Here is a 13,198-nt window from a genome sequence, read left to right on the forward strand (position 1 = left end):
CCTCAATTTTTGGATATGTTGTTTATTAATAAGCATACTTTCTTAAAAAAAATTAAAATTTAAAATAAAAAGTGTATTTCTCCGTTTTTGAGGTGATTAACTACGACATGTGTCTCGTCTATAAGAATCACACACGTACAATCTTTAAAAATTATTTTTTTTCTTAAGTGAAAACACTCCTCCTCAATTTTTGGATATGTTGTTTATTAATAAGCATGCTTTAAGGAAAAAAATTAAAAACCAAAATAAAAAGTGTATTTCTCCGTTTTTGAGGTGATTAACTACGACATGTCTCGTCCATAAGAATCACAAACGTACAATCTTTAAAAATTATTTTTTTTCTCAAGTGAAAACACTCCTCCTCAATTTTTGGATATGTTGTTTATTAATAAGCATACTTTCTTTAAAAAAATTAAAATTTAAAATAAAAAGTGTATTCTCCGTTTTTGAGGTGATTAACTACGACATGTGTCTCGTCTATAAGAATCACACACGTACAAACTTTAAAAATTATTTTTTTTCTTAAGTGAAAACACTCCTCCTCAATTTTTGGATATGTTGTTTATTAATAAGCATACTTTCTTAAAAAAAATTAAAATCCAAAATAAAAAGTGTATTCTCCGTTTTTGCGGTGTTTAACAAAGACATGTTTCCTCAATAAGAATCGCACACATACAATCTTTAAAAATTATTTTTTTTCTTAAGTGAAAACACTCCTCAATTTTTGGATATGTTGTTTATTAATAAGCATACTTTCTTAAAAAAAATTAAAATCCAAAATAAAAAGTGTATTCTCCGTTTTTGCGGTGTTTAACAAAGACATGTTTCCTCCATAAGAATCGCACACATAGAATCTTTAAAATTTATTTTTTCTGTTAAGTGAAAACACTCCTCCTCAATTTTTGGATATGTTGTTTATTAATAAGCATACTTTCTTAAAAAAAATTAAAATCCAAAATAAAAAGTGTATTCTCCGTTTTTGCGGTGATTAACTAAGACATGTTTTCTCCATAAGAATCGCACACATACAATCTTTAAAATTTATTTTTTCTGTTAAGTGAAAACACTCCTCCTCAATTTTTGGATATGTTATTTATTAATAAGCATACTTTCTTAAAAAAAATTAAAATCCAAAATAAAAAGTGTATTCTCCGTTTTTGAGGTGATTAACTACGACATGTCTCGTCCATAAGAATCACAAACGTACAATCTTTAAAAATTATTTTTTTTCTTAAGTGAAAACACTCCTCCTCAATTTTTGGATATGTTATTTATTAATAAGCATACTTTCTTAAAAAAAATTAAAATCCAAAATAAAAAGTGTATTCTCCGTTTTTGAGGTGATTAACTACGACATATCTCGTCCATAAGAATCACAAACGTACAATCTTTAAAAATAATTTTTTTTCTTAAGTGAAAACACTCCTCCTCAATTTTTGGATATGTTGTTTATTAATAAGCATACTTTCTTAAAAAAAATTAAAATTTAAAATAAAAAGTGTATTTCTCCGTTTTTGAGGTGATTAACTACGACATGTGTCTCGTCTATAAGAATCACACACGTACAATCTTTAAAAATTATTTTTTTCCTTAAGTGAAAACACTCCTCCTCAATTTTTGGATATGTTGTTTATTAATAAGCATACTTTCTTAAAAAAAATTAAAATCCAAAATAAAAAGTGTATTCTCCGTTTTTGCGGTGTTTAACAAAGACATGTTTCCTCCATAAGAATCGCACACATAGAATCTTTAAAAATTATTTTTTTTCTTAAGTGAAAACACTCCTCCTCAATTTTTGGATATGTTGTTTATTAATAAGCATACTTTCTTAAAAAAAATTAAAATCCAAAATAAAAAGTGTATTCTCCGTTTTTGCGGTGTTTAACAAAGACATGTTTCCTCAATAAGAATCGCACACATACAATCTTTAAAATTTATTTTTTCTGTTAAGTGAAAACACTCCTCCTCAATTTTTGGATATGTTATTTATTAATAAGCATACTTTCTTAAAAAAAATTAAAATCCAAAATAAAAAGTGTATTCTCCGTTTTTGAGGTGATTAACTACGACATATCTCGTCCATAAGAATCACAAACGTACAATCTTTAAAAATAATTTTTTTTCTTAAGTGAAAACACTCCTCCTCAATTTTTGGATATGTTGTTTATTAATAAGCATACTTTCTTAAAAAAAATTAAAATTTAAAATAAAAAGTGTATTTCTCCGTTTTTGAGGTGATTAACTACGACATGTGTCTCGTCTATAAGAATCACACACGTACAATCTTTAAAAATTATTTTTTTCCTTAAGTGAAAACACTCCTCCTCAATTTTTGGATATGTTGTTTATTAATAAGCATACTTTCTTAAAAAAAATTAAAATCCAAAATAAAAAGTGTATTCTCCGTTTTTGCGGTGTTTAACAAAGACATGTTTCCTCCATAAGAATCGCACACATAGAATCTTTAAAATTTATTTTTTCTGTTAAGTGAAAACACTCCTCCTCAATTTTTGGATATGTTGTTTATTAATAAGCATACTTTCTTAAAAAAAATTAAAATCCAAAATAAAAAGTGTATTCTCCGTTTTTGCGGTGATTAACTAAGACATGTTTCCTCCATAAGAATCGCACACATACAATCTTTAAAATTTATTTTTTCTGTTAAGTGAAAACACTCCTCCTCAATTTTTGGATATGTTATTTATTAATAAGCATACTTTCTTAAAAAAAATTAAAATCCAAAATAAAAAGTGTATTCTCCGTTTTTGAGGTGATTAACTACGACATGTCTCGTCCATAAGAATCACAAACGTACAATCTTTAAAAATTATTTTTTTTCTTAAGTGAAAACACTCCTCCTCAATTTTTGGATATGTTGTTTATTAATAAGCATACTTTCTTAAAAAAAATTAAAATTTAAAATAAAAAGTGTATTTCTCCGTTTTTGAGGTGATTAACTACGACATGTGTCTCGTCTATAAGAATCACACACGTACAATCTTTAAAAATTATTTTTTTTCTTAAGTGAAAACACTCCTCCTCAATTTTTGGATATGTTGTTTATTAATAAGCATGCTTTATGAAAAAAAATTAAAATCCAAAATAAAAAGTGTATTTCTCCGTTTTTGAGGTGATTAACTACGACATGTCTCGTCCATAAGAATCACAAACGTACAATCTTTAAAAATTATTTTTTTTCTTAAGTGAAAACACTCCTCCTCAATTTTTGGATATGTTGTTTATTAATAAGCATACTTTCTTAAAAAAAATTAAAATCCAAAATAAAAAGTGTATTCTCCGTTTTTGAGGTGATTAACTACGACATGTGTCTCGTCTATAAGAATCACACACGTACAAACTTTAAAAATTATTTTTTTTCTTAAGTGAAAACACTCCTCCTCAATTTTTGGATATGTTGTTTATTAATAAGCATACTTTCTTAAAAAAAATTAAAATCCAAAATAAAAAGTGTATTCTCCGTTTTTGCGGTGTTTAACAAAGACATGTTTCCTCAATAAGAATCGCACACATACAATCTTTAAAATTTATTTTTTCTGTTAAGTGAAAACACTCCTCCTCAATTTTTGGATATGTTATTTATTAATAAGCATACTTTCTTAAAAAAAATTAAAATCCAAAATAAAAAGTGTATTCTCCGTTTTTGAGGTGATTAACTACGACATATCTCGTCCATAAGAATCACAAACGTACAATCTTTAAAAATAATTTTTTTTCTTAAGTGAAAACACTCCTCCTCAATTTTTGGATATGTTGTTTATTAATAAGCATACTTTCTTAAAAAAAATTAAAATCCAAAATAAAAAGTGTATTCTCCGTTTTTGAGGTGATTAACTACGACATGTCTCGTCCATAAGAATCACAAACGTACAATCTTTAAAAATTATTTTTTTTCTTAAGTGAAAACACTCCTCCTCAATTTTTGGATATGTTGTTTATTAATAAGCATACTTTCTTAAAAAAAATTAAAATTTAAAATAAAAAGTGTATTTCTCCGTTTTTGAGGTGATTAACTACGACATGTGTCTCGTCTATAAGAATCACACACGTACAATCTTTAAAAATTATTTTTTTTCTTAAGTGAAAACACTCCTCCTCAATTTTTGGATATGTTGTTTATTAATAAGCATGCTTTATGAAAAAAAATTAAAATCCAAAATAAAAAGTGTATTTCTCCGTTTTTGAGGTGATTAACTACGACATGTCTCGTCCATAAGAATCACAAACGTACAATCTTTAAAAATTATTTTTTTTCTTAAGTGAAAACACTCCTCCTCAATTTTTGGATATGTTGTTTATTAATAAGCATACTTTCTTAAAAAAAATTAAAATCCAAAATAAAAAGTGTATTCTCCGTTTTTGAGGTGATTAACTACGACATGTGTCTCGTCTATAAGAATCACACACGTACAAACTTTAAAAATTATTTTTTTTCTTAAGTGAAAACACTCCTCCTCAATTTTTGGATATGTTGTTTATTAATAAGCATACTTTCTTAAAAAAAATTAAAATCCAAAATAAAAAGTGTATTCTCCGTTTTTGCGGTGTTTAACAAAGACATGTTTCCTCAATAAGAATCGCACACATACAATCTTTAAAATTTATTTTTTCTGTTAAGTGAAAACACTCCTCCTCAATTTTTGGATATGTTATTTATTAATAAGCATACTTTCTTAAAAAAAATTAAAATCCAAAATAAAAAGTGTATTCTCCGTTTTTGAGGTGATTAACTACGACATATCTCGTCCATAAGAATCACAAACGTACAATCTTTAAAAATAATTTTTTTTCTTAAGTGAAAACACTCCTCCTCAATTTTTGGATATGTTGTTTATTAATAAGCATACTTTCTTAAAAAAAATTAAAATTTAAAATAAAAAGTGTATTTCTCCGTTTTTGAGGTGATTAACTACGACATGTGTCTCGTCTATAAGAATCACACACGTACAATCTTTAAAAATTATTTTTTTTCTTAAGTGAAAACACTCCTCCTCAATTTTTGGATATGTTGTTTATTAATAAGCATACTTTCTTAAAAAAAATTAAAATCCAAAATAAAAAGTGTATTCTCCGTTTTTGCGGTGTTTAACAAAGACATGTTTCCTCCATAAGAATCGCACACATAGAATCTTTAAAATTTATTTTTTCTGTTAAGTGAAAACACTCCTCCTCAATTTTTGGATATGTTATTTATTAATAAGCATACTTTCTTAAAAAAAATTAAAATCCAAAATAAAAAGTGTATTCTCCGTTTTTGCGGTGTTTAACAAAGACATGTTTCCTCCATAAGAATCGCACTCATACAATCTTTAAAATTTATTTTTTCTGTTAAGTGAAAACACTCCTCCTCAATTTTTGGATATGTTGTTTATTAATAAGCATTATTTCATAAAGAAAATTAAAATCCAAAATAAAAAGTGTATTTCTTCGCTTTTTGAGAATATGAACTGCAAAGTGTGGAAAATTGGTTTTAATATAAAATTTTATATTAAGTATAAGTTTTACTATTGGTTTCCTTTAATTTAATAATATACTTGCTTGGTAGTACTATTGTCCCAGTATTTTTGCGATATTTTGAAAAAAAAATCTATGGATGGAATCTATGGATAACTTCACATCGGTCTTATATTCATTTTTTATCCAGGTAAAATATATGTTTTCAGTAATTTTTTAAAAATTTGAACTGTTACTGCATTCTTACCATTGGGGGGAAGATGGATAAATTCATTCATATATTTAACACTTCATTTTTTATATATTTTAGAAACTGTTTGCTTAATTCGTAAACACATACATGTCTTTCCAGCAAGACCTATCGTGACTACTCCAAGACAAACCAGAAATTCAACCTTTGATGTCTACTTAGTGATCCTTTCCACTGAGTTAGTAAAGAAATCTATATTCTGCAAAAAAAACTATACAATTATCTTCCTTTACAACTTAAATCTGCAACATCTGTACCCAAGTTCCATAAAATGGCAAAAGCCGATCTATCTGAGAGACCATATTATTCAGTAGAAGAGTTTTTTAATGAATAACTAAGAAATTATAGTACCTTTATGTACAAGCAGTGCTTTTATTTATATTTGGGTGTCATATGCAGCAGCTTAAACTTATTGGTTCTTAATAGGTCAGGATCCTGCGTATGAAAAAAAAGTTGATTAATAGCAAGCTGAAAATTTGTTAATAGCTTAAGGGTGTCTAGTCGGACAAACTTTGATATATGGGAATATTGGAACAGGGGAAGTTTTAATTGTTAAAAATTTGGAACGGTCAGACCACGAAAACGGCACATGTATTTTGTCTGACAGAACAGACTAAACTCTCCGAACAGAGATTAAACTCTCATGCAAAAATCAGACTGCTATTTATTACCAAATGGGCGTTTTAATGAGTGGAACATGTAGAATATGTCAAATGACAGGAATTATGACAGGTGATAAATAGCAGTCTGATTTTTGCATGAGAATTTAATCTCTGTTCGGAGAGTTTAAGTCTATTCTTTTGGGCAAAATAAATGTGCCGTTTTCGTGGTCTGACCGTTTCAAATTATTAACCTGTTCCACAATTAAAACTGCCCCTGTTCCAGTGTTCCCATATCCCTTTCAGGCCTGAATTTTTTTTGAGTGAAAATGAAGTTTCCCTTTGAATAAATATGATATACGGTATCTAAAAAAGTGTAAAAAATGCAGAAAAAAAAAATCATTGTTTGAATCTGTCACAAATGACATGTCATGTTCGTGTGCTCTGGGCTTATGTTCTATGAATGCAGGATCGTAAGTGTATGAAAAAATTAATTTTTATTAAACGTAAAACACCATTAGGGCTAAATAAACATTATTTTTATAATTGTTTAATATGCTATTACATACTAACTAAAATAGAACAAACATTTTTTGCTGAAATGTCATGTCTTTCCATTGCCTCTTTGCTGAAGAAGAGCTCGTTGAAGGAACAGGTTCTTCATTCAATACAGGTTCTTCTTCTAATACAGTTTCTTCAATATCCTTGTCATCAGTGTTATTTTTAAACATTTCAATGTCAAAAGCAACATCATTTTCGCCATCTAAATCTTCTATTTCGGACTAGTTACCATCATTTCACACCTCTAGAGCCAAATCGTGGGTGAGAGGCACACCTGTAATAATTAGAAAAACTACTTTTATGATTAAAATGTAGAAAAATTAATAAAAAGTCACACCAATAAATATTTAGTATTTTAATTTCCTGCTTTGAAAATTGAATGTGTGACGGCAACTCACTATCGTGATATTCAAATTTTACGGGACAAGATCTCTACAAACAAACCAATAATTTCTTAAATTTTATTTATAATCTTGAAGTTGAAACTTTATCTATACCACAACCCCGTTACAATAACATAAACACTTATAAAAAACAAGATATCTTTTACTTACCTTTATCGGTTTTGTCGTCAAAATACACAGCATTCTTTAAAGGGTATTCTATTGCAAACTAAGCGGGAATTCGTTAAATAATTTCAGTTACTCTGATAATACACGATAGACACAACATATTGATATCATCTTTCCTAGTAAAAATATGTTTATTTTGATATTGATATCCACATAAACATGAGCTCACGATTGTGTCAGCCGGTCACGAAAGGGATATATCAAAGTTTATCCGAATAGACACCCTTAAGCTATTAACAAATTTTCAGCTTGCTATTAATCAACTTTTTTTTCATACATGGGATCCAGACCTATAAGGTTGATAATGCAATTTGCAATTTATATAAATTATGCAATATATTGTTTTTGTTTTATATCATTATCTGGTATTTTATAATATTGACGATTTATGTAATTTCAGTAAATTGTATTTATTGTTTTTTTTCTCTGACTCTTTGTAAGCTTTGTCCATAAAATAATTTTATGGATTTTATTAAAATGTTCAATGGCAATAAAGCATATTTCTAATTCTAAAAATTCTAATTTAAGCTCCATCATCTGAATCGAGACCCCGAAGTCGAATTTTGCCAGTCTCGTCGGATTCAGATACCGAAACTGAAACAACAACCAAAACAATACACCCTGAAACAGCAACCAAAACAACTGAACCTGCAAATATAGCACAACCTGCCCCTACAACAACAACCACAACAACTGATCCTGTGAATACGGCAGAGCCCCCACAAAATGAAATAATTTCTGAAATGAAATGGAGCGAAGTGGATACATCAGTATCCACTGATTCAGTGGCCAATTCAAGTCTAGCCCAGAAAAGTGATACAGTATCTAACGCAGCACAACAGTCAGTGCCACAGCCAGTCACTCCTGTCCAAGTTGCTAATAACAGCATTGTTACTATGAAATTCAATGGTTCCTATACACCGAGGACTACAAAGAATCCTTCGGTTTTAGAGAAGGAAAAGCAAATGAAGTTTTTGTTGGAAATATTTCCCAATTTAGATGCTATGGTGAGTGAAAAGACAACATTTCTATTCATTTTTAACTCGAAACTATTTAACTTGTTCACTGCCACAGTGTTTTGTATGGTTTTTTACGTTCAGGCCAAGTGGTATATTACAGGTGGGGAAAAATTTTCGTTCTTTGGACCAAGTAGGTTATCATGGATAATGAAGTCTTATGAAAGAAATTTACGTCACCCATATTAAGAAATTCAAGGAATTGTGTCTCTGGCATGAAAATGAGTGGGAAAACTAATTTCTCGGCCATAGTGACTGAGACGGCAGCGAACGAGTTAATATCCTCTTCTATTTAACAACTCAATGACAGAAGTATTTTGTCTTAAGGGGTTACATAGGTCTCGTAGGTAAAAAAAGTGTCTTTTTAAAAAAATTATAACTTGAAAACTAAAATTTATTTTTATTTATAATTGGAACATGTAAAAGTATAGTACTTAAGGGGCTATCCTAGTGTAAAAATACGAAATTCATGTATGTACTTTTTTGGGAATTTCTAAAATAAAAAGTACTGTACCGATTGTTTTGAAAATTTGCATGAGCATTTATTATAAAAAGAAGTACACGTCAAACAATTTTCATAAAAAAATATTGAAAATTAAACGATTTATGCGCCATCTACTGGCACCGTGAAAATAAAAACATAGCTCTACTGTAGTGATGTTGATTATAGTTACTTTCGAGTATTCGTTACAAATCGTTACTTTTGTATAAAGTAATAATTTACAGTATTCGTTACTTTGATTACTATGATTACTTTTGTTACTTTTGTATTTGAGTAGCGGTAATCATATCTAGAATCGTATATCATATTTCTCAGTAGGTGGTTATGTTGTATTAGTCCATTCTTTCACGGTTTTTGCTCTAAATTTTAAAGAACCGCTCGGATTGACATGAAATTTGGAATGCGTATAGCTTACATGTCAAAGGAAAAAAGTGATATTGTGCCGATGTGTGCTTTTGCTCTGGGGGTGACTTTCACCCCCTCTTGGGGGAGAAAAAATATATGTCCAAAATAAGTCCGGAAATGGGTAAACTAATTTTCGGTAACTTTTGTTCTATAGAGCTTTTTCGCCAAGTCAACACTTTTCGAGTTATTTGTGAGTGAATATGTTCATTTTTCAACAAAATAACCACATTTTTAGACGGTTTTTCGCAAATAACTCAAAAAGTAAGTATTTTGTCGAAAAAAACGTTCTTAGCAAAAATATAGCCTATAAAAAAGTTAAAAAAATGGTGTACGCGTTAGTTCTCTGGATCTCGTAGAACTAAAGTTATAGCCAATGAAAAATAGATTCATATTCACCAAATTTCAAATAGAATATTTCGACGTGAAATATCGAAAATATTAAGCACTTTTTGGGGAAAACCCATTTACTTTTTTAAAGTGTTTAAAAAAAGCTTTATTTCTGTTTTTACAAAAAGTTTCTAGCATTAAATTTAAGCAAGTTACGCTCAAAATAAAGTTGGTCCCTTTTGTTTTTGCGAAAAAAATCGGGAGGACCAACCCCTAATTAGCAACTTAAATGAAATTAATCGTTACCGCTCCACAAATTATTTTACTTATGTTGTGTTTATATGATCTGTAAGTTTCATCGATTTAAATTGCTTATTTTTGAAAAAATGTGGTTTCAAAATAAAATTTTTAAAAATTTAAATTTTGAAAAATATGCTTTTTTTTTCAAAATAACTTAAAAATTGTTAGAGATACCAAAAATCTCGAAAAACAAAAAAAGTCAGATTTGCTTTTCTGAATATCACGTATTTTTTTGTTTTTCTGTTAGACAAAAATTCATTAAGATTTGGTGTTTCTAAATTTGCATACATTCGTGATCAGTGACTCGTTCAACCCCTTTTAACTACAGCCCTTTCAATAGTAAGGACTTTGAACCGATGAAATTTACAGATCATATAAACAATATATACACGAGTCAAGAATATTGTGAAGTCGTAACGATTAAGTTAATTTAAGATACTAATTAGGGGGTGATTTTCTCGATTTTTTTACCAAAACCAAAAGGGGCTAACTTTATTTTTAGCAACTTGTTTAATTCTGATGCTAGAATTTTTTTTTATAAAACAAAAATGAAGCTTTTTTTAAACACTTTAAATAAGTTGTATACCCTGTTCCACGAACATACGCCTGTCTTGGATTATCGCGACAACGAATATTTTACTGTGCAAATTATGAAGAACGAAAGTAAATTGCAAAATACATTGTTGTTTATTGGAACAATTATTAGAGCCATTTATTTTCGCACTTCTTATGTTGCACACTAAAATATTCGTTGTCACGATAATCCAAGACAGGCGTGGAATAGCCCATAATGAGTTTTCCCCGAAATGTGCTTCATTTTTGGTTATTGCACGTTAAAGTATTCCATTTGGAATTTGACGAATATGAACCTATTTTTCATTGTCTATAATTCTGCTTTTACTAGGTGTAGAGACGTGACGTATACACCATTTTTTTAAATTTTTTACAGACTATATTTTTGCTAAGAATGTTTTTTCGACAAAATACTTACTATTTGAGTTATTTGCGAAAAACCGTTCTAATAGCGTGGTTATTTTGTTGAAAAAATGAACATATCCACTGCCAAATATCTCGAAGAGTATTGACTTGGTGAAAAAACTCTATAGAACAAAAGTTACTTAAAATTAGCCAGTTTATCCATTTCCTGACTTTCTTTGGACGAATATTTTTTCACCCACAAGAGGGGGTGAAAACCACCCCCAGGGCAAAAGCACATATCGGCACAATATCACTTTTTTTCTTTGACTTGTTAGCTATGTGTATGCCAAATTTCATGTCAATCCAAGCGGTTCTTTAAAATTTAGAGGTTTTGCAATATTTTACCGTTAAAGAACGGACTATATAGGTATTCCGATATAACAACGACCTTCACCGATCTGTTTAAGGGATAAAAATGATTTGATTACTATGATTACTTTTGTATTTGAGTAACGGTAACCATATCGAGAGTATTTCTCAGTAGGTAGGTATTTTGTATAGGTATTCCGATACAATAACGACCTTCAGGAAGTACGAAGTAATCAGAGTAATCAAAGTTGTTGCGATTGCAACTTGTAATTTTATGGTGCAATTGATGCTCGCCTTTTTTTTTCCTACCAGCAAAATGGTTTGGCTAGGTTCAGGGCAGGTTTTTTCTGCATACTTGAAAATGCGTTGGGTCTGAAAACCAGTCTTTTGTGTAAAATGCAGGGTGTGTGCTTCTTTCGCGCCTGTTTTTGGTAAGATTCGTGTGCCTACACTCAACGAAGCAACATGCATCGTAAATTTAGATTGCTAGATGGGAAGTAGTTTTGTAAAAGTTAGTAAGTAGTGAGTTCTAGTTTGTTTTTGTGAAAATTATTCTCCAAATAAAGAAGGTAAATTCGTTTAAATTAGCTTAATCCCTGCAGAGTTTTAATTTTACCCGAACCACCACATCGAAGGTAGTCGCCCCAAACAGGCGACTTGTACGAGGTAGAGGGGACAATTCAACCCTCCAATCCGTTCAAAAGTAATCAAAGTAGATACAGCAGTCGTTACTCGTTCTGTTACGATTGGTACGAAGAAATTAGATTAATCAAAGTAATCAAAGTAGATATAATAGTCGTTACTCGCTCTGATACGATTGGTATGAAGTAACGAAGTAATCAGAGTAATCAAAGTAATCAAAATAACGATTTGCCTCTCTGTATAGTAATCGTTACTTTCGGTATTCGTAAGTAACGAGTACTTTATAACGAATAGTTACTTTTTCAACATCACTACTCTACTGCTGCAGTGATTGGGACTAATAGTGACCCTGAAACATAAAATTTCAAAGTTATTATTGAAATATAAGTTATTTTCTATACCATGAACTAGGGATTTTTTGATCGGATAAAAAATGTCAATTTGGCGGTTTTTGAAACTAAAAATGTTTTAGATTATTTTAAAAAATGTTTTCAACACTTCGCCATTTTCCCAAATTTTAATATTTTTCAAAAATCCTAGTTGATGGTATGGGAAATGACTTATACTTCAATAATCACTTTGAAATTTTATGTTCCAGAATCCCCATTAGTCTCAATCACTGCAGCAGTGGAGCTATGTTTTTATTTTTACGGTGCCAGTAGATGGCGCATAAATCGTTTAATTTTTAATATTTTTTTATAAAAATTGTTTTACATGTATTTCTTTTAATAATAAATGCTCATGCAAATTTTCAAAACAATTGGTACAGTACTTTTTATTTCAGAAATTCCCCAAAAATGTATATGAATTTCGTACTTTTACACTAGGATAGCCCCTTAAGGTACTCTCAAAAAAATTTCACCCACAAAAATATTCATTTTTGTAGAGTTGACTGCAATTTTTCGACAACAGCCCTTTTTTTGCAGTGGGCAGCATAACTAAGTCCAGTCTCATCTAAAATAAAAAAATCAAAAAGTTTCTTGTAGTTTATACCTCTGGCTAGTAAATGAACGAAGGAATTTTTATAAGGTGAAGTCGTTTTTGTTTTATAAAAAAAACTACTTTAAAAATGGTTATTTTTGAAAAAAATGAGAAAAATTGGGTTCGAAAATGTGTTTAAACTTATGTAAAATCTTCAGATTTCATTTTTTTTTAATTCCTTCGTTCATTCACTAGCCAGAGGTATAAACTACAAGAAACTTTTTGATTTCAGATGAGACTGGACTTGTTATGCTGCTCACCGCAAAAAAGGGCTGTTGTCGAAA

At 29.4% G+C, this 13,198-nt stretch overlaps 1 protein-coding gene across 1 annotated transcript in view; it reads left to right on the forward strand.

The window, feature by feature from the left end:
• The window catches only part of LOC114330840 (SWI/SNF-related matrix-associated actin-dependent regulator of chromatin subfamily A containing DEAD/H box 1 homolog), a 61,577-nt gene that overhangs the window by 11,584 nt on the left and 36,795 nt on the right, over nucleotides 1-13,198 (forward strand). Inside the window, exon 2 of the mRNA XM_028280255.1 lies at nucleotides 7,983-8,461. Coding sequence (XP_028136056.1) covers nucleotides 7,983-8,461 — 479 coding nt within the window. The remainder of the gene's footprint in view (nucleotides 1-7,982; nucleotides 8,462-13,198) is intronic.

This window comes from Diabrotica virgifera, chromosome 7, assembly GCF_917563875.1.
Source record: "Diabrotica virgifera virgifera chromosome 7, PGI_DIABVI_V3a".
Lineage (NCBI taxonomy): Eukaryota > Metazoa > Arthropoda > Insecta > Coleoptera > Chrysomelidae > Diabrotica > Diabrotica virgifera.